This window comes from Rhodamnia argentea, chromosome 6 (genome assembly GCF_020921035.1).
Source record: "Rhodamnia argentea isolate NSW1041297 chromosome 6, ASM2092103v1, whole genome shotgun sequence".
NCBI lineage: Eukaryota > Viridiplantae > Streptophyta > Magnoliopsida > Myrtales > Myrtaceae > Rhodamnia > Rhodamnia argentea.
The window spans coordinates 25,106,457-25,127,634 of NC_063155.1; the positions used below are offsets into that span (position 1 = coordinate 25,106,457).

Below are 21,178 nucleotides of genomic sequence, written 5' to 3' on the forward strand. Positions count from 1 at the left end.
CTCGTTTCCAGTTGCAATTTTGCAAAGAAGATTGGTATTCGGCCCAAACCATCGGGGCCCAAATAGTGAGAATTGTTTAGAAACGGCGTCGCTGCGTCTGAAATGCAACGCCCCATGGCAGCTACGAAGGAGGGAGCAACCGGAAGGAAACTCAGACGCAGACCCGAGAGAGCTTTTGCCTGAATCCGAGTTCCAAGGCTTGAGAGCTCTCACTTCATATTCCGTTTCGTCCACAATCATCACGCCTGACTCGCAATTCCTGAGACGGAGAAGAAGAATCTCTTGGGCGCGCTTGTTTCCAGCTAATATATATTCCCACGTGTCGAGCTAGCCGATCAGAGCAGTCCATGACGGATCCGGACCTTCGAGCTCAGCGAGTGGTTGGATAGGGTTTCTCGACTGACGGACCCTCGGATCTCGGCGATTCTGGCCTGATCTGATCCGATCCGATCCTGAGCGACGGGGAATGGCCGGAGCGGTGTCGGCGCTGTTTCTCCTGGACATCAAGGGGCGCGTCCTCGTTTGGCGCGACTACCGCGGCGATGTCTCCGCCGTCCAGGCCGAGCGCTTCTTCACCAAGCTCATCGAGAAAGAGGTCCCTTCTTTTTTATTCGTGGAGGTTTTGCTTCAGTGGGTCAATTTCGTGTGATTTGGAAACGTGTGCTATTTGAATGCGTTGTGGTTGTGTAAGGTGGAGACAAATGCTCGTATTTTGGGTAGAATCTGTACTTAGTTTGCTTGATTTGACCTATGTGAATTCCATCACGACCTTCGATTATGTTGCTTTCGCAATGGAAATTTGGCAGACTTTTTGCGTAATATTCTGATATCTGGATTGTCATTTCAGGGTGATCCACAGTCTCAGGATCCAGTCGTGTATGATAATGGCGTCACCTATATGTTTATACAGCATAGCAATGTTTACTTGATGGTAGCGGCACGGCAGAACTGCAATGCCGCCAGCCTTCTTTTTTTCCTACACCGTGTTGTTGATGTAAGAGCTATTGGTAAATTTTTATGTTCACACTAAAAAATTTGGTGGTCTACACACTTACTAGCAACAATGTCGTGGAAACGAAAAAATTAAAGTGCTCGTGTGTAATGAGAATTGTGCATGTGTTGTGCCAGGTATTCAAGCATTATTTCGAGGAACTAGAGGAGGAATCGCTTAGAGATAACTTTGTAGTTGTGGTAAGATGCTTTGGACTTTGTTTCTATTGTTTCCCATTCTGTCTCTGGTCCTCTGGATCATTTAGGCCTCAATTATCTTTTTCTTTTTCTGTGTGATTCCAAATATTCGGGTGTTGATGATAATCTGTTGAATCCTCTGCTCTCTGTTTCTTTGGCAGTATGAATTACTCGATGAAATGATGGACTTCGGTTACCCTCAGTATACTGAAGCAAAAATTCTAAGTGAGTTCATCAAGACTGATGCTTATAGAATGGAAGTAACTCAAAGACCTCCCATGGCTGTAACGAATGCAGTTTCTTGGCGTAGTGAAGGGATACGATATAAGAAGAATGAAGTAAGTCTATTTTACTTTTTCCTCCTGAGCTCTTTTCTTTCTTCTATAGTCATCTTTTTCCTGTAATTGGAATGCAATGAGTGTCTGATTTTGTAGGTATTCTTGGATGTTGTGGAGAGTGTCAATATACTTGTCAATAGCAACGGGCAAATTATCAGATCGGATGTGGTTGGAGCCTTGAAAATGAGAACGTATCTGAGGTTTGTTTTACCAATTCTCACCTACTCAGTCCATTTTGGGAAATGGTAGCTTGTGATGCTTCATAGACCTGCTATTGTGATCTTTACCACTATTTACAGAGAAGTTTACAGAATGAAGACAGAAGGTGCACCAAATTTAATATTTCACTTGGGTTTGAATTAGTAAACATAAATGTTGTCCTGAGGGATTGTACTTTGATTAGTCAAAGAACAGCAATTGCTCTCCCATCCTAAATCTACTGAAAATTGATAGTGTTCCTGTGCTGTGCAGTCTGTAAGCTATAAATTGCTATCGTCTTTTTCCCCCTTATTAGCAGGAATCTTAGAACTAGCATTTATTCACCACACCCATTCTGCTGATGCTTGAAATGTCTGAGGGTTGGTTCTGTGTATTTAAATATATTAACTGTTGTCGCCGCAAGGAGTTGCTCATTTTCACCATTACTATGTGTAAGATTTACATTGCCAGAAGTCTTTCTAATTTGAGACTCAGGTATGTTCGTGAAGTTTGGTAACGGAAGAAGTTGAGCTTGTCATATCGACATGATTGTGAATTAGTATGCCTTTTGCCCTGTCAGCTTGCTTTTCATCTGATCATGCTCTCTGGCGCGTCTAAGTTTTTTGCAAGGATTTGGGTCTAATTCCCTAAAAAACTACGAACTTTGGGTCTAGTCCCAATTCTACCCTAACTTCTTTTTGTCTCAGAAAAAATCTTAAAAACTTTAAGTTCTGTCCCAAATCTGCCCAAACCTTTTTTTTTTGGTCTCCCAAAAGAACCTCAAATTTTAGGTCCAGTCCCATATCTACCCCAAATTTTGTTGTCTAAAGAAAATATCAAGTTTCAATCTATTTTCAAATCTACTCCCATGGTCCAGTCCCAACTTTGATGTGGCATTTTCACGTCGATAACAAATCTCCATTAGCAAGGTGACATGGAAAATTATCTCCAAAATGAAATCATTCTAGAATATGAATCAAGTGTCGGATATTAATCTTTTATGAATTTCATATGGGACTACTTGCAGTGGAAAGAACAACGTTTGACTTGCTTCGAGAACTCAATTTCCTCCTTCAACAGGAGATTCTAACATCCTCCCTGAATCGTAAAGGGAGCCACCCTGTAAAGTAAAGAGCCTTGCCTAAAGGACCAAACCCGATTAGAGTAAACTAATGGCGATTTTTAGATAGGGGGATAATGGGGCCAGACTTGGGATTAGAGTAAAATTTGGTGATTTTTCTTTTAGACAAAAAAAGGTTCGGGTTAGATTTGGGACTAGACCTAAATTTTTGTTTTTTAGACAAAAAAAAAATTCGAGGCGTAATTGAGACTAAACCTAAAGTTTGGGGTTTTTTTAGGGAATTAGGCTTGAGGATTTGGTTGAATGTATTTTGCCAACCAGACTGAATTTGGCTACTGTATTTTGGAACCAACACAATAAACTTTGACCGATAACTTTCTGTAACAAGTTGTTGGTTTGGTGAAACACTTTAAATTTACTTGAAAAAAAGTTTAATTATCTGCCTTTGTCATTTCGGAAGAAGAGTGGAAAGCAGATGGATTTCTGGACAGTAGCTTCACAAATTTATTGCAACTCATAGTGTAGTTAAAGGATGACAGTGGCCGCAAGTGAAAATAGGAACCTATCAGTTGTTGCAAGGTTATAGCATTAAGATCCTAAGAAAAGTCATTACAAGTTAAAGAGCTCTCTTTTTGGAGGCCTGGCAGTCCATGTCAAACATTCTAATAGGCAAACCAGAGAAAGAGAATGAAGCTCAAGGATGATGACTACAGAGTAGATATTGCATCCTCTTCGACATAGGGGATCTTGAAAACTTGTGAACTTTTATTGCTATCTGGGGATGAAGAACTTGGACTTATGATTGAAGGAGAGGAGCTAAAAAAAACTCTTTAAGATGAAGAGAGGAGCAGGAATAGGAATCTGTTGTTTCTGCTCTATTTGTTTGTTCTTTTTGTTTCTGACATTTTCCAGTGTGATCTTATAGATTCTTAATTCGGTTGATTTTTTTTTTTTTACAGTGGCATGCCAGAGTGCAAGCTTGGCCTAAATGATAGAGTATTATTGGAAGCCCAAGGTCGAACAACAAAGGGAAAGGCAATTGATTTGGATGACATAAAATTCCATCAGTACGGTGTCTAACTCCTTGAGTTCCCGTCTTGCTTGAACTGTTTGATTCTCTTGTCCAGTTTTGTTCTCCATGTACTCTCAGTTTGATCTTCTTTTTGAATTGAACTCCGTGTTAAATTAGGTGTGTACGCTTGGCTCGCTTCGAAAATGATAGGACAATCTCCTTTATACCACCTGATGGATCTTTTGACCTTATGACATACAGACTTAGTACTCAGGTTTGCTTCAAACTTTGATTTTAGTTGCTTTTCTGTCGTTGCATTGGTAGTCTTCTGAAAGATGCATTTATTTTTTCTACTTCAGGTAAAGCCACTTATCTGGGTGGAAGCCCAAGTCGAAAGGCATTCAAGAAGTCGAATTGAGATCATGGTAAAAGCTAGGAGCCAGTTCAAGGAGCGGAGGTGACTATTTTCTTGAATGATTTTGTTAATTGCTTTTCTTGTTAGTGATTTATCAGCATTCTAAGTTTGATCTGAAAAACAGTACTGCTACAAACGTTGAAATTGAGTTGCCAGTTCCTGCTGATTCTACAAATCCTAATGTTCGAACTTCAATGGGTTCTGCGTCATATGCACCAGAAAATGATGCACTTGTCTGGAAAATAAAATCCTTTCCTGGTGGCAAGGTATGGCTGTGTATCCTCTCACTTGTGTCTGTTGACTGTCTACACCATTGCATTTTAAAAGAATTTGTTAAATTTATATCTCTAGATTTTCATTTGATCCTCCTTGCAAACCTCCAAATGCAGGAGTATATGTTGAGAGCTGAGTTCAGTCTACCGAGTATAACAGCCGAAGAAGCAACTCCTGAGAGGAAGGCCCCCATACGCGTGAAGTTTGAGATACCATATTTCACTGTCTCTGGCATACAGGTGCCTCTCTATAAGGCATATTTGATTGCTCAAATCTTCCAATATATTCATGGTATTGGTTTGGTTTGACTGAACTGTTGGAGAAAGAATGATGTAAGAAGAAGAGTAAGATTCAGAAGTAAAAAATCATGGAAATGTCAAATCCTAGATGGTCTCTTCAGTCTATTTTAGTAAGAAGCAGAAGCTTTGCCATGAGAAGATGGATAGAATGTCGAGTGCCAAAATGACAAAGTATTACATTGTTCAAAATTAGCTTATACATTTATAGTTTCTTGGATGGACATACTCTGCGGTGAAGCCTTCATTTCAACAAGCAAAGCAGAATGTTCATTCCATTTTATTTCTGATCCTTGATGCTGTTTTAGGTGCGGTACCTGAAGATTATTGAGAAGAGCGGCTACCAAGCTCTTCCCTGGGTCAGATACATTACAATGGCAGGCGAGTATGAACTGAGGCTTATTTGATGGCAGATTTACCAGACATGCTAAAACTGATGGACAAGGACAGAAGCTTCAGAAAATGTGAGGTTTTGAAGAGTTGGTTTGATGCGGATCATATTGGCTTTCTTGTTTTTCAACGTTTTATAACTATTCTTTTGGTTGGGCTTAATTGTTGTCGGTTCCCCAAATATGTAGTACTACATATTTTTGATAGAATTACCATTTCGTTAATGTGAATGAATCTGCTGTTGAGATCTTTCAATTCAGCTTATCTGTGGAGTCGGTCTGCAAAATACGCATTGATCTTTGTCTTCCGTGTATTCACACAATCTGGTTCTTCAGCTTCATATTGTGGATCTGTTCAGTTTTCAGACTTGGTGACTTTGGTTGCAGCCTGTCTCTGAGTGCTGTAATGAACGGTTGGAAAAATCTTAGCCACTGAATCGTCCTCGATGTTGAATCCAGCATGGTATTGTCCATGCTTTACATAATCATAGTATGTGGATTGCTGCTGGAATTTGTTTCTATTTTGTTAAGAATCTGCCTTTGGTGATGCTGTGTTCGATTTAGAGGAAGATGACGGAATAAGTTTGGTATCTAGTGGCTAACCTTATAATCAAGAATTCCTGAGTTTGTCTTATACCACGTATGATACAGTAATCAGTAGGCTTAGTTTCTTATAGTCTCACATGAAAGCAACGATTAAAACATGTTCAGAACAAATTGCTGTCGTTCAGAAGCAGACCATATAGCTCTCGGATGAGTTCAACTTATGTGAAGATCGGATTTGTGGATGGTTAACCAGCCTGGGTAAAAACAGCTGTGGATAGGATTCTTGCAACTTATTTCTACTTGAGAGAGAGAGAGAGAGAGAGCCCGGTACATGGCTGAAAAGATGCAGAAAGAATTTCTGTAGACTTATGCCAGAAAATCTGCTTGCTCGAAATAATGTCACAAACTTAATTCTGAGCCTGCCTATATCTTCTGAGTTCCCTAACACTGCTAAATATCAAAATGAGCTGCCAAAAATCGGCGTCAACTCGACAGAAATCACATGGAGTTGGACAAACGCTATAAGTACGGCACCAGAGGCTTCCTTCCAGTTTACTCTCCTACTCATCATCAGCAACTATGTGATTCGGCAATGTCGGTGGAGATTTTCTAAATACATGCTTTCGGCAACGTTGGAAGATGCTATCATAAATGAGATCGAACTGAACCCCGGCTCTCTCACGGTTCACAATGAACAGTATGTGATCAGCTTCCACGATCTTGTAGTACCTGCATTTCGCCAATTCGCAACCGTGTAAAGCTAACCCATCTCATTTTGTGTGTGTTAAGTCTTTGCTAGGACAACGACTAGCATGAGAAAAAAACAATTCAGCGGTCAATTTGAATAGAACTCTCTCAATACGTCAAACTTCTTGGCCGGGGGCATTCAAAGTTCCCATTTTCAACCGCAAGAGTCGATTCCACCACTAATTAAGTTTTGACGGGCACCTTATGTTTCAAAATGTTGAAACAGTTCATGCGAAAGAGACGTGACGTAGATAAATGTTAGCTACAGAGGTCCTAAGTAATTTCCGTAGCTAATGTTTGCATGATGTTCTTTCTTTGCTCGAAACATCATGATTTTTGTACTTCAAGTATATAGCTATAACAATCCCAAATGCCAACCCGTTGCAAAATGCCGTTAGAGTTTTGTTCGAATGTCAAATAAGCCAAATTCCAACCTGTTGCAAAATGCTGTTAGAGTTTCGTTCGAATTTCAAATAATTTTAAGATTTGGTCAGCCTGTACGATAGAAAAGACATCAACTCTAGTTCATATTTTAGGTGGAAAGAAAATTTCTCCGAAATCGAACATGAACAAGATAAAGCTCAATCACTTGGGCTTCAGTATAGAATGAACAATAATGAAGACAAGGAATAGGTACTAACCAGATGCCCGGTTCCAGGGGTTGGAAATCGGAGTCTAATACAACGTAATGACTAGGATGTTCACTCGGAAGGCGTGGGTGAGTCATGGATATAGTGTTCAGCGCTCCATCGTTATCCTGCCAATCTTCATCCCTGTGCAAGAAATTCGCAGACTATGAGATGAATTATAGTTTCTTTCCCTTTTATTCGTGTCCCATATTTTACGTTCCCATCAAAGGCATCTTTCTCCTTATTAACCGAATAGAGAACAAGTGTCTTATACACCCAGTGCATAACAACTTTTGGAATTCCTATAATGCACAAATTCGTGAAATGAAGCTGGTGAGCTGATAGAATCTTGTCAAAATGAATTTTTTTCTAGGATTATCAGAAGGAAGCTATCCGTAAGCTTCTGCACGTGCACTGATAATGATACATATACCATTAAATTTTCACCTGTAGCCTTTGTAAGGAGGAGGAACATCTGAAGGATGCCGCCATTGACTCATCTGAAGCACCCTTATGAAAAACAGCGGGTGGATCCCAAGTATGCTTGAAGGAACTGTGATGCCAAGAATCTTTCTAGTGCGCTTGGTGGCATAACTGAAATAGAACGTATTGGGGAAGGTATGCAGATGGCTGTTCAATCTCATCGACCCTTGAATCGTGAGGTCCGGGAGAATCCAATCGCCTGAGGCAAAAGGGCCTGTTTTTCCAAACATGCAATCTGCTAAACCCCAAATCCCTACTTTCTTCCAAGAAAGGCCAAAATGATCAAACCCGAAATTGTAATAGGCTTTCAGCCACGGGATGTCGAGCCAATCGTATACAATCACTCCGAGACGGCAAAGCTGAAGCAGACATACTGCCTTCATTTTCTTCCCATCCTCTGGCCTGAATTATTAAAGCTCATATCAGAACTTCAGCGACAAAAGAAAAAAACACAGAACAAATCTTTCCCGCCAGAGTAGAAGCATTGCCTAGAAATCTACCTAAGCCAGTTGAGCTTACAGAAATTACACCAAGAATCAAATTTGCAGTGGTGACCATGAAATAGACGCAAAGCCAAGAAACGGAAAACTGAAACTTACTTCATTCCGTCTAAATAGGTTCTTGTCGTCCCATTAAACGCCCCCGATAAGGATGTGATACTCAACACCCAGTTCTCAGAAGTGTTCTCATACCCCTCGAATGCCTGAAATCATCTACCCCAGTCACATGAGAATGTTGCCAAAAGTTGTTCTTCGATGCACTAGAGTATGCTCACTAGTTTTGGGAAGATCAAAAGTACCTTATCAGCGAGCATCTGTTGCAAAACCCGAACGACCTGCGCTCCCGCGGAATGCCCCACAAAGTGGATGGGGTGATCTTCATCCCATTCTGGATAATGCCCTGCAAAGGCAAGTGCATCAACTCAGAAAACTCATATCAATCAACCTTCGGTGAGAAAAGCCACTGTAAACAGATAACTTTTTGTTTTTTTGGGTTTGGGAGGGGAGGTGTGTGTGTGCGTGTTGGTTTGGAGAACAGAGAACTTCGAGTGAAAGACTTTGCTGGTATTTTTTTCCCTCGGTTTTACTAAACCTTGTTCGTAGATCCGCCCAAACTGCGAGTGCCCACAAGCCTTGCTATGTTCCTGGCCATAATCGACTTGCCCGCCTTTCAGGTAATAGAACAGTTCTCGAGCCCTGATTTTTCAAAATTGCAGAAACCTTTCAGCATTTGCCAGAAAACCAAGATAAAGTGCTGATATATGACCTTCAGCTCGAGAAATTTACAAACTTTAAGCACACACCTGTCGTATATACTGGTTAAAGATCCCAAATCAGGCACCAAAACTCTCTCATCCTTCTTCTCTGCCCCCGCAAAATAAGATAAACCTCCCAATCTCTGAAAACCACATAAATAAAAAATAAAAATAAAAAGACAACTTTCAGAGGGGGAGAAAAACGAGAGAGGAATTCATTTGAAGGTAACCAATGCTCGAATTATGATAAGATTATCATCACATACGTACCCCCTTCCCAAATCCAAAGATTCCATGAACCAACACAATAGGAGGCAAATTATTAACATGGGTCGTCGCCGTCGCGTCGCTGTTTTCGCCAAGATTCGGGTTTGGCTTGAAGAGGCATTCACGAAATGCCCGAGACAGATCGCCGGCGACGGCTGAGCTGAATATGTAAAACCCATAAAGCAAATGCACCACCGAGCTCACGAGCAGCTCCGACAGCTGCAGTCCCAGCATCCCAAATCTTATCATCCTCCACAACCAAAGACGAAGAAGAAAGGGGGAAAAAGAACGGAAACCCAGAAAGGGAAAAACAACCGAAGAGGAGAAGGGGCTCCTCTTGGCAAAACGAAGAGGAGGGAACTTTCAAAACCTGAAAAGAAAGAAGAATCAAGAAGAAGCACGACCAAAAAAACAAAATTCAAACCCTTCTAGCGACAATCCATCATCAGCTGAGGAAGGGGGCAAAGTAAGGTTTTTTTTTTCCTCTCTTTCCCCCCAGTATGTTTCTTCTTTGAAGGATCCTGCGAAAGCGAAATGGAGATTCAACAATGGGTGGTGACTCGGTGCCTGCATTATTATTTATAACTTCGTTTATTTTTTGATTTCCGCCATGAAGACTTTGAATATGGTTTGGCTTGGCTTGTTTTCTTCCTTCACTTCCTCTACCGCACAAAAGCGTCAACCAATCGGGAGGAGGGCACTGTCTGCTCAATTTTCTCCGTCTCGTCCAGGCAGAGCCTACAGAAATTCTTAGGCTGGTGGTGGGGCGGAGCCACGTGGCTGATAATATAGAGAACGAACTTTTAATGTTCAAGAAATTATGCAGGATTGTTGCGTTTCTTTAACCAGGAATTATGCTTCTTTTGTTTCTAGAAGGCTGGTGGTGGGGCGGAGCCACGTGGTTGATTATATTTATTTTTTTCTTTAATAGAGATTAAAAGAAGAGAGAGAAGAGGAGGGGGGAGGAGAGAGAGAGAGAGAGATAGGCTGGATTGGGCTGGAAAATTCCCCTTTATCAACAGTCAACTATACATTGCGTGCCCTTTTGCACTCGCCGTGTCTGTCGTGGTGAGCACGCCGTCTTTACGAGCAGTCCGACACAACCTTAATTCCGTTCGATACGCAAAATCGAATTTTGTGTCTCTGTTGCATCGGTAATTTTCGATCTAAATTGATCGGATAAATTAAATCTGTGCAAATGTGAAAATCTTGAGGACTACGTTGATAGCACTGTAACACATGCACGATTTGTGTGGTGTTTTTCACGTTTCTTTCCCGTGCTTTGTTGTTTCAAAGGGTAATTTGGGAATTAAAATGATAATTTTAGCAAATTACACGTGGATAATACAAAAGGCAACGGCGTAATAATTTGTTTTGAGACGTGAGCAAAAGTATTTAAGACGAAGAGTAAAGATGGGAAGGGGCGTTCGTCCCGTCATCATCTTCGTTTTTCACCTTTTTTAAAGTTTGGTGTCGGGGAGTTGGACGGAACGCCACGTGGGTGCCGCCACCCTGTCTGAATTTGCCCCGTTACATTCGCGCTCCACCAACCCACGCTCTGCTGCGCCCAAAGTTTCAGGTCGGCGTTTCCTTTTACATCTTCCCCCCAAAAGTAGTTCAACTATCTGTTCCGAATGCAAGTGATATCCTATCCGGCTTTGAATGTGAATCAATTATAACTTGTTCTTATCTAAACAAACTAGAATCGACCCGAATTGGGTAAGACAAATTTTGCCCGGAAAAAAAAAAAATATTAGAAACGAGATCTGTTTCTTGCTGTAAATCGGCATCATAAGTGATGCCGTCGCATGTTGGTTTTAGCTCTGTGGCGACTATTACCAAGTGGCCAATAGATCTCTTTCTCACGATCTTAGATCAAGACGACATCGATCGTTGCGTGGCGGCAACCTGAGTCGCCAATTTCTCTCCCCTTATCACTCCTCCTCTCCCCGTATATATATATGGCATTGATTTGGGACCACCACCATAAAAGAGATTGTGTGACCGACGGTTGTCATTCTCAATAACGGTTGCGGCGGCTAACATTGATCACTCTTGGCGAAGAAAATGGTCAGAAGGCTCTGATTTGTATAGAAGAGAATGTAACACATCCAACGCACACTCGGACATTAAGTGAATAAGTTGGATTAAAAACACAGAACATGACATGGTTCTTCAATTTCACTCAGCCCCCCACCAGGCTCTCTTTCTTAAGGGCACTTCACATTTCTCCCGGGTCCTCCGTAGTAGAAATAATTCCCCCACGCGTCGTTGTACTCCTTTTGGATGTCGTAGCAGTTCGGGTGGTCGGCAACGACCTGGAGGTCCGGCGGCGGGCTCAGGTTGTTGTCCCAGTCGACCACCTGCAGGTTGCGAAAGTAGGAGGCCTTGGCAAACCCCTCCTCGGCGAACTGCCCGCTCCCCATCTGGGTCGCGGTGTGAGACCCGGAGGGCGCGGAGTTGACGATCTCCCCGCCGAACTGGACCATGGTCGCGTGGTCCATCAGGTGCGTGAACAGGAACGACGGCCAGTACCCGACCAGAATGCCTGGCCCGAATTCCAGCCACCAATTCCCGTGCTTCGGATCCTACAAAATCAAGGAAAGGCATCAATGCAGAACCATCATCAGACTATGTCGAATTGAGGATTGCTTTGTAAAGGGAAAAAGTCAAGTTAAATCGAAGTCAATAATTGTAGCCACGTAATCAGAACGAGGGGAATGCTTCACGCTTAGGTTTGTCCCAATCTGCAATCCTCGATCGAGAGAAGCTTTCGCTTCAAGCCTGAGGAAGAATTATGCTACTGCCTTAGCTTTTCCAGCACACGCCACTGCATCATGCTTAAACATTTGATGATGTCCCCTTCCATCATTGTCTATGATAATCTTCCCACTTCTCTCCTCTTCCCATCTCTTTTTCCTCCATCCGTTTTCTATGTTTCTTAACGGGACTGGTTAATAAAGATTACGCCTAATCAATCTTAAAGTAAATCTCTTGATTTATACTTGGGACTGGCTAAAATGCCCACGGTGATCACCCCATTTCAAAAGCAAAAGGTGAACTGGAGCTGACTAAGGTTTTCGAGTTGATGGAGCGTGAAGAACGTCACGCACACAAGCATGCAAAGCTGATGCGAAATTCAAGCTAAAAAGGACACGGGCACACGCACGAATCTAGTTAATATCTTCCCAAGTTTCCCATATGTATTGCTCGTCGAGTTCGACGCATACGAATCGAGAGCCATGCAGCGATACGGGAGAACACGACGTATGCATCGCGAGGATGATATGCATACCTTCCATATCAACAGGCTAATGTCGAATTGGCCGCCGTTGAACGAAGAAGTGGGAGATATAGCGGCTCCAAGTGCAACCCTGCTGTCTGTTTGGACGAAGCCTGAACACAGCAAGTTATAGCATCCTGTTGTCTGGTATGCATCAGTCTGCTCGTACCAAGTCATATATGTGTATCGATCATCAAACAGCCAAAACATTGATGTCAAATGTCGGGAAAAATGTGAAAAAACCTATGTAGGATGTGAGTTTTATTCTTACGGTCCAATATGTAAAGAACCTTGGGAAGTTGTCCCCGTACAACTCTGGACTAACCTGTCAAAATCCATAAGTGTGCATTCGTGTTTCAGTCGATCAACATACACCCGAGTTAATAGAGTGGAAATTTAGAAAAAAAAAAAAGTTTAGGACAATTACTAGCTAGCTCGATGTAGAAAAGGAGAATAATTTTAAGTCACCTGCCAACCAGCTTCGATGGTGTTGAGATCATCGCCGAAAGAGCCGGAGATGACCCAGATCTGGGACAAACTGAATTCGGATTGATTGGCGACTTGGGGTGCCCAAACATTGACGCTCGCTTTTGCTCCGTAGTATTGATCTCCGGTCACATACCCAACCGCATGCTGTACAGGTACATTGTACATGTGAACCTATCTATGTAGTGGACACTTTTTCTTATCACTCTACTATCAATGAGATTTCATTTTTCTAATGAACAAGCTTGATTCGCGTCATCTGATATCCGGCCGAGCATCGGGTTCACTCTACATAGACTAGTTTTTTTTAATCTCATTTCGCTCTCTTTCCTGAGATGCAATTTGGTTTTCCCGGCTGAACATGATAACCAATCTTTGGCTATAGGAAATGAATGAAATACAGCAATTACCTCATGACCGTCGTAGCTGAGAAAATCTCTTCTGATGCATCTTCCTGCTTTCCTTCCAAACTTTTGCAGAGAGCTAGCTCTTAATATGTCCTCTTCGCTCGTTCTCCGTATCGGGATCGTCCCTCCTGGGCACGACTCACCCGTGTTCCTCCATAACTGGAAATCCTCTACAAACACCATTCCTGTCAGCTCACGACTTCTCGGTCTCTCGGGCGGATCCTGAGCGAACAATCCAAGAAAGAAAAAATTGAGTCTACTACAGTGGCTAATCATGCAGCGTCAGGGATGAAAATTACCAGTGGTTTCTGTCCTCTCAACAGCGGATGATCGAAAGCCGGCTGTTGATGCAGCAAAACACAATCTATAACTTCACCATGAAGGGTCTGAGACAAGGCCAAGAACAAATTGATGTTGGAGCATTCATACGAGAATTAGCAAATGCCTGAATAGGGAACCAAAAGGGAGTGTCGATGGATGCCTGAATTGTCTTGACCGAAGGCTTGTTGATCTTCCTCAGATGGGTCTTGATCCTGTTCAACCTGTGCAGCTCTTTCTGCGGCCGCAGACTCTGATAGTCGGCTGCGCGACGACGAGCATAGCCGAACCCCGACAGATGGAATGGGCAGACGCCAGAGAGAAGAAGAAGCGAGACCAAAACGGGGAGGGCAGGGAAGATCTTACGCTGGTTGGAAGCGATCATGCTTAAGAAAGTTCCCTTTGGCTAAATCTGTCCGTGCATGTTCATCCGCTACCTCACTCGATCAGAAAAAGTGAAAAAAAAAAACAGGTGGTGTCGCTCGGAATCTGAAGTTGATGCATGCAGCTATGTAATAACGAAGACTCGTGTACGAAAAACTATACGCTCAAATATAGTACTGTCGCGTTATTTTAAGCGTCCAGAGGGACTATTGTCTGAAAAGAATGGGAAAAAGCTTGGTGAGCATGGAATGTCTGCCGTTGAACCAATGATGATGTCTGAAAGGCATGATCGGCTTTTCCATGTTGCCCGCTCTCTTTGGTCCTACACGTACTTCCTCCCTTTTTTTTTTCTTTTTTTTTGGCCGAAAGCTGTGTGATTTTCTCGCCTAATTATGGTTCGGAAGGTCCGGAAATTTGGCAACGAGAGAATAAAGTCTCCGTCTATTGATTCTACACGGTATTATGACGTGGTCCACCCTTATAATCATGGCATTTGCGCATTAATTAGCGGCATTATCATGTTGATTAATCATATTTGCTTTCCGATGCACGTCTCCTATGAAGCCAAAGGCAATCCTAGTGTAATGGAATTCCTAGACATTGGTTTCTACGGAGGTTGGGACGATCTTGAGTCCCATGCACGATGATCCGGGAAGCTATATTTGGCTGATCTCTCATTGAATACGAGGATTTGTGATCTAAAGATGGTCAATGAATATGTTGAAGTCAAGCTGCGTGCCACACGCGGCTATCGAAGAGGAGAGTGATAAATCTATCGTTAAGATGGAGCTTGAAGCCGGAGAATCTGCAGAGAATGGCGAGTCATCCGATGATGCTCCGAAAGTTGAAGAAACGGTAGAAATTCCTCGTACTATTGCAACGGGTCGAGGAAAACGCACTCTCAAAGCACCGGAGAGGTACAGTTTTGAGGACATGGTTGTTTATGCTCTTACCGTAGGCTCCGGTAATCCAAGGTCCTATCATGAAGTTTTGAAAAGTGATCACAAAGAAAAGTGGATGACTGCTATGACGGAGGAGATGGAATCGTTACAAAAGAATGAGACATGGCAGCTTGTGAAGAAGCCCCAGGATCGGAAAGTCATTGGCTGCAAATGGGTTCTTCGAAAAAAGAAAGCAACAACAGACACAGAGCAAGAGAGATACAAGGCCCGACTTGTTGCTAAGGGCTATGCACAGAAGGAGGGGATCGATTATGATAAAATATTTTTCCCAGTTGTGAAACACACGTCAATTCGTGTTTTACTAGCTATGGTGGCCATGTATGACTTGGAGCTTGAGCAGCTAGATGTGAAGGCAACATTCCTTCATGGAGACTTGGAGGAGAAAATTTACATGGAGCTACCCGAAGGCTTCAAGGTGGAAGGGAAAGAGAATCATGTTTATTTGCCGAAGAGATCACTTTACGGTTTAAAGCAATCTCCGAGGCAATGGAATAAAAGGTTTGATTCTTTTATGCTTCGTATTGGCTACATGAGGAGTGTGCATGATCCTTGTGTCTATTACAGAGTTTTTGATGATAAGTTACTTATTCCGTTGATGCTTTATGTTGATGATATGTTGATTGCTACAAGAAAAATGGGAGATATTATTTCACTAAAGTCTCAATTAAGCAATGAGTTTGAAATAAAGGATCTTGGTGCTGCAAAAAGGATCCTTGGCATAGGAATCTTTCGAGATAGACATGCAAGTAAACTTTGGGTAAATCAAAAGAAGTATGTTGAGAAGGTCTTAGAGAGGTTCAACATGGAAAAAGCTAAACCGGTTTGTACACCTTTAGCAAATCACTTCAGATTATTTGGAAACAATGTCGTAGTTCACATGAGAATGTTGTAGAGATGTCTCGAGTACCATATGCCAACGCAATAGGGAGCCTCGTGTATGCTATGGTTTGTAGCAGACCGGATTTGGCTCATGTAGTGAGTTTTGTTAGCCAATACATGAGCAATCCGGGTAAGAAGCATTGGGAAGCTGTTAAGTGAATTTTTCGTTATTTGGCTGGAACTACCATAATGGGTTTGATGTCCAGTTCAAAGGGAGAATCAATCGATTTAGCAGGTTATGTCGATTCGGACTTTGCTGGTGATTTGGACAAGCGTAGGTCCATCACGGGATACGTCTTTATTCTTGGAGGTAGAGCTATTTCGTGGAGGGCAATGCTTCGATCTACTATAGCATTGTCTACAATCGAAGCCGAGTATATGGCAGCAATCGAGGCCGCGAAGGAGAGAATATGGTTGACCGGCTTGGTCACAGAGTTGGGTTTAAAGTAGAAAAGTGTTACACTATATTGCGATAGCCAAAGTGCAATATGTCTCGCTAAGAATCAAGTGTTTCATTCCAGAACGAAACACATTGAAGTTCGGTACCACAAGATTCGAGAATTTGTGGAGAACGGTAGCTAGACATGACCATATGGAACCGTGGGCCCGGAACCGGCCCGTGGACCGGGCCCACGGTTCCATAATTGTGGGAACCGACCCGAAACCGCCGATTTCGACTCATTATTATTTAAAAAAAAAAGATATGGGCTGGTGGGGCAAAGAGCTGTTGGGCTATCTGCCCCACTGGGCCCCCCGCCCTCCTCCCCCCCAACGGTTCTTTGGGCTGTTTGGCGATGGCCCAAAGAACCGTTGTAACATGCAACGACCAATTGGCCGTTGGTTAAAAAAAAATTTGAATTATTTTTAATTCTTGCCTATAAATACATATCCTCCCCCTTTCATTTTTCTCAGAAATCCTTTCAACAATTCTCTCAAATTCTCTCAATTCGCTCAAATTCTCTCAATTCGCTCAAATTCTCTCAATTCGCTTAATTCTCTCAATCCCGCCTCAATTCTCTCAATCGGATTTCCTATCAATTCTCTTAAAAATTGGAAGTGGAAGCAGAAATGATGAAAATGGGAAGATGACTATGGGAGATTCCGAGTATCACATTCCCGAATATGATCCTCGTGAGTATGCATGTTGGGAAGACAATGACGATAATATCAATACTGTCTCGATTCCGAACGTCGAGTACATCCCAACACAAGAAAGTCTTCATCCCCCTATCGGTGTCGAAGAAACGTCAACGGCAAATGAGCCAGGACGGAAGGGCCGAGATAGTACATCCGACTTGTGGCTACACTTCGACAATGTACGTGATGAAGGCGAAGGTAAGTATAATATAAAATGTAAATATTATTCGCAAACATATAAATTTACGAAAGGAGACGGTTCTGGAACATTCCGTCGGCATCTGACGAAAAAACATCCAACGCAAGCGGGGATGGACAATACGCAACAACAAATTTCCGGGTACGCCAATTCTAATCATCATCCTTTATTCCGTTACATCGATGCACTTTATAAACAAACATTATCCGAATATGTTGCCTTTGATCATGCTCTTTTTACTCTTGGTGAAAATTTTAATTTGAAATAGTTGATAAATACTGCGTTGGTTCCGCAAGCACCAATTATTTCAAAAAGTACTCTTAAACGCAAAGTTTTTCATTTTTATAAAAAAGGAAAAAAATCTTTAGCAAAATTTTTTGCGAAATTCAATGGATGTGTGCATATAGGTAGCATATTTGGAGTGATCCTTGGAAAATTCATTCTTATATGAGTGTCACGTGTCATTGGATAGGTGACGATTGGACCATTCAAAAAAGACTTATTGCATTTCGAGTTTTTGATGAAAGACATTCGGCTCATAATATTTATAGAATAATTAGGCAAGTTTTAGAAGAATATAATTTGATAAATAAAGTATTTTCAATTGGTTTTGATAATGCCGCCGCAAATACCGCTTCTATTCTCGAATTAGAAAATATTTGCAAACCCACTTTTGGCGAACAATTTTTTCACATTAGATATGCTTGCCATGTTTTAAATTTATGTGTACAAGATGGTTTACGAACTCTTGACACTTCTCTCGCCCTAATAAAGGGTGCAATTAAATTTTTATGGAGCTGTCCCCATTTTATGAAATCATGGGAAAAATTTTGTAAACAACATGGAAGAAGGGCAAAAAGATTTCCAAAAGATATTCTGATTCGTTGGAATTCTATTTACGAGTTGCTTCGGCAAAATTTTGATTACAAAGATTTATTATGTATGTTTATTTCACAAAATATTCCTGAAATTACTTTACTTCTGCAACATTGGGATGTTTGCAAAAAAAATTTAGATTTTTTGAAAATTTTTAATGATACTACTAAGACTTTATCTGGTATTTATTATCCTACTACGCATTTATTTTTAATAGAGTGTGTTAATATTGGTAGTGTTTTTAGTGAATATGAAAATGACACTGAATTAACTCGAACTATTTTAATAATGCGAGAAAAATGGTTGTATTATTATTTCCAAATTCCTCTTGTCTATTTAGTTGGTATTATTTTTTATCCACGTATTAAATTAGACGGTTTACTAGATTATTTGAATTTGTATTATCATGATTGTTTACATTTGGAAGATTCAATAAATATTTCAAATATACAAGGAGATGTTAAAGAATCTATAGTAGTATTATATAGAGAATTTTGTAGTAGATATGGTTTAAGTGATTCTGGATCTTTACAATTTCTTGTCTCACGTAGCGAAGGTGGTAGTTCACTTAGTAGAGGGTATAATATGCTCAAAAGTAGGCAAAAAATAAAAATAAAAAGGGGCAACATGTAGTATTTCTGAATTAGAAAAATATTTAACCACTCAATTTGAGTTTCATGATGCAGAACATAGTACATATTTCGAAATCCTAAAGTGGTGGAATAGTCACCAAATCGATTACCCAGTTCTCGCCATCATCGCTCGCTAGATACTAGCAACCCCTTCTTCAACGGTTGCGGTTGAACAAACATTTAGCGCTGGAGGATTAGTTTTGGACTCTCGCCGTTCAAGATTAAGCCCGGAATCTGTGGAAGCTCAAGCTTGTGTCGACGATTAGACGATAGCGAATTTTCGACACCAAGAGCTGGATCGAGAACACGAATTTTTTAGCGAGGATTGTGGAGATACCACCGCCACGGGTACCACAACGGGTAGCGACGATTGACGATGAGGTAAGTTGGAGTTATCAAAGGTAAAATAACTACATGGGCTTTGATTCTTCTATCCCCAAGAAGATATGTAGGCGCTTAATGATAATTCATTAAGTTTAAGCTCATTCCTCCTCTCTCTCTTTTTTCCCCACATTTTATTACAATGTACAATTTGATTATATTTTATATTTTATAATTTATTATGTTTATTTTATTATTTATTATTTTAAAAATTAAAATTAAAAAACGGAATCGGAAGGAATCGGCCCGAGAACCGACCCGAACCAAGTATTTTCAAGGGCCGGTTCCGGTTCCAACTTTTCGTGGAACCGGAACCGCCGGTTCTCGAACCGGAACCGGCGGTTCCACGGAATCGGCCATGCCTAACGGTAGCATTGCTTTAGAGAAAATCCATACTAAAGATAATCCTGCGGATATGCTCATGAAGACGGTTACTACGAAGAAGTTCAAGTCCTGCAAGGACTTGACTTCTCTCACTCATCATTGAAGTTGATGGAGGCCGCACCGGTCTAGGTGCGGGCGTACCTTTGCGAATGTACGGTGGAGATTGAGATATATTTGTTTTCTTGGTTCGAGTGGAGGCTTGTGATTTATTCAAGCCAAAGGTGGAGATTTATTGATGTTGTCTTGAATTTCAAACGATGTTAATGAAGGCTTGGAAATATGTCAAGATATTTCAAAAGATTTGGGGGATAATCATTAAAGATTTATTAGTTAGTTTCTTAAACTGATAAGATCTTTAGGAATACAAATATGATTATATTTATTATTCAGCACTTGTACCTTATATCTTTTTACGCTCAGAAATAAAAAATCGTCTCTCTCTCCCGTGGACGTAGGCGGATTTTCACCGAACCACGTAAAGCTCTGCGTTCTTGATTATTTTTATTTTTCATTTCATCTAATTAGAGAGCTCTTCCGTACAACAGAATAGCGACAACTCCAAAACCACGGGTTGAAATTTTGTCCGACCACTAGCCAACAGGTCCGGCCCCTGAGCAGACAGAGTACGATCCCTTAGAAGTGATGTCTGTAAATCTCTGTGATCATTTTCTGCTCTAAAGCATTACTCACACACAGAAGCGAGCCAAAGACGGAGTGCGAGATTAGGTGAGCCTCACGTATGATCTGATGCTTTATCTAATAAGTCATTAGGCTCGTGTGAATTGGAACGGTGCAAACAACGTTTTCGGCGAGAGCTAATGGAGCGGGGGGACGGGCCAAGCCAAAAGATCCATTAAAAAAAAAAAAGTTGCCTAATTCTTGCAGAATCCTTGTGCTCGATTCGGTCAAATGAATGGAAAGCCAAACCCTTGACTTCGGCAGCAAATTCACGTGTTGTCCCTTGTGTTTTGCCCCCTTTTGGGAAGACGATGAAGCAAGCGAGGGAGAGAATTCATTGGGCATGGATCAAAGCAATTTGAAAATTTATATATCCGGTGGGTTCTTTTGGCTGAACATTTCTGGTGTCGCCCGTTGAGATAAGTCACGTACTCAGCCATCTCAATCTTATATTTGCTCCCCCTAAACTTTCAAAAAAATTCAATTAATACCTATGATTTGCTCAAAGTATTACAATTTAACCTCACTCTAGTTATAATCTTCAACCCCATTAGGTTCTATATGCAAATTTGAGCAAACCTAGCCAGCTCAATCTTTTCTTCTTCTTCTTCTTTTGCCAACGGGTCCGCGTCGGGTGGTTTTGATTTCCTGCTACATATTTTCTGAAAATTCGGTGCACCATTCTTCCTCGTGACCCGAACGCCGACTATAGTCTTATGTAAAATAACATTAATAATTTATGAAAAAGTCGTGAAAAAAATTCAGGATGACTTTGAAATGGTCATATTTAAATGTTTGAAAATTACAAGTGTTTCGTGGGAAAAAAAACGTAAATTTAACACTCTGATAATATGATATGGTCATCCCACGATTGAAAGGTAAACTTAAACCTACCCATTATGGCAAATAATATTCAGAAAAGAGAGTGAGCGCGTTGAAAAATTTGGAAGGATGAGTGAAGTAATATGATAAATCGTACACAAAGTCAACGGTCGAAAAAGGGGTTTAATACTAAAATAGGATTAGAGGTTCATTGAACCGGAGAAATAGATCCG

At 41.3% G+C, this 21,178-nt stretch overlaps 3 protein-coding genes across 4 annotated transcripts; 1 reads left to right on the forward strand and 2 right to left on the reverse strand.

Annotated features, from left to right (window-relative positions):
- Positions 1-152: 152 nt before the first annotated feature.
- Positions 153-5,450, forward strand: LOC115757580 (AP-1 complex subunit mu-2). The gene is made up of 11 exons (XM_030697884.2): positions 153-595; positions 848-994; positions 1,129-1,191; positions 1,350-1,526; positions 1,623-1,726; positions 3,765-3,872; positions 3,995-4,091; positions 4,177-4,274; positions 4,357-4,498; positions 4,622-4,744; positions 5,110-5,450. The coding sequence occupies exons 1-11, from the start codon at positions 467-469 to the stop codon at positions 5,206-5,208; spliced, it is 1,287 nt and encodes a 428-aa protein (XP_030553744.1). The 5' UTR covers positions 153-466; the 3' UTR covers positions 5,209-5,450.
- Positions 5,451-6,070: 620 nt separating this feature from the next.
- Positions 6,071-9,657, reverse strand: LOC115757565 (lipase-like). Of its 2 annotated transcripts, none has more exons than XM_030697858.2 (8): positions 9,121-9,657; positions 8,899-8,993; positions 8,688-8,791; positions 8,395-8,495; positions 8,195-8,298; positions 7,560-7,997; positions 7,125-7,256; positions 6,071-6,465 (listed from the first exon to the last, which is right to left on the reverse strand). In XM_030697858.2, exons 1-8 carry the CDS (start codon positions 9,364-9,366, stop codon positions 6,297-6,299), a joined length of 1,389 nt encoding a protein of 462 aa, XP_030553718.1. In that variant the 5' UTR covers positions 9,367-9,657; the 3' UTR covers positions 6,071-6,296. The 2 variants fall into 2 exon arrangements, with proteins under 2 accessions (XP_030553718.1, XP_030553723.1); XM_030697863.2 differs by having other exon boundaries at positions 9,107-9,239.
- A 1,666-nt stretch (positions 9,658-11,323) lies between these two features.
- LOC115727221 lies at positions 11,324-14,147 on the reverse strand. Its single transcript, XM_030657402.2, has 7 exons — positions 13,775-14,147; positions 13,593-13,679; positions 13,297-13,515; positions 12,869-13,033; positions 12,672-12,725; positions 12,413-12,559; positions 11,324-11,705 (listed from the first exon to the last, which is right to left on the reverse strand). Exons 1-7 carry the CDS (start codon positions 13,994-13,996, stop codon positions 11,328-11,330), a joined length of 1,272 nt encoding a protein of 423 aa, XP_030513262.1. The 5' UTR covers positions 13,997-14,147; the 3' UTR covers positions 11,324-11,327.
- Between the last annotated feature and the right edge of the window lie 7,031 nt (positions 14,148-21,178).

Excerpts from the sequence above, each read along its gene's own strand:
- LOC115757580 (XM_030697884.2), top strand. The coding sequence starts at position 467 with ATGGCCGGAGCGGTGTCGGCGCTGTTTCTCCTGGACATCAAGGGGCGC. Across the intron at positions 596-847 it reads CCAAGCTCATCGAGAAAGAG|GGTGATCCACAGTCTCAGGA; the intron begins GTCCCTTCTTTT and ends TTGTCATTTCAG. Across the intron at positions 1,727-3,764 it reads AAAATGAGAACGTATCTGAG|TGGCATGCCAGAGTGCAAGC; the intron begins GTTTGTTTTACC and ends TTTTTTTTACAG.
- LOC115757565 (XM_030697858.2), bottom strand. The coding sequence starts at position 9,366 with ATGATAAGATTTGGGATGCTGGGACTGCAGCTGTCGGAGCTGCTCGTG. Across the intron at positions 8,496-8,687 it reads TGGGCGGATCTACGAACAAG|GGCATTATCCAGAATGGGAT; the intron begins GTTTAGTAAAAC and ends TTGCCTTTGCAG. Across the intron at positions 7,257-7,559 it reads CCTCCTTACAAAGGCTACAG|GGATGAAGATTGGCAGGATA; the intron begins GTGAAAATTTAA and ends TTTCTTGCACAG.
- LOC115727221 (XM_030657402.2), bottom strand. The coding sequence starts at position 13,996 with ATGATCGCTTCCAACCAGCGTAAGATCTTCCCTGCCCTCCCCGTTTTG. Across the intron at positions 13,680-13,774 it reads CTTCGGTCAAGACAATTCAG|ACCCTTCATGGTGAAGTTAT; the intron begins GCATCCATCGAC and ends GCCTTGTCTCAG. Across the intron at positions 12,726-12,868 it reads CCATCGAAGCTGGTTGGCAG|GTTAGTCCAGAGTTGTACGG; the intron begins GTGACTTAAAAT and ends GGATTTTGACAG.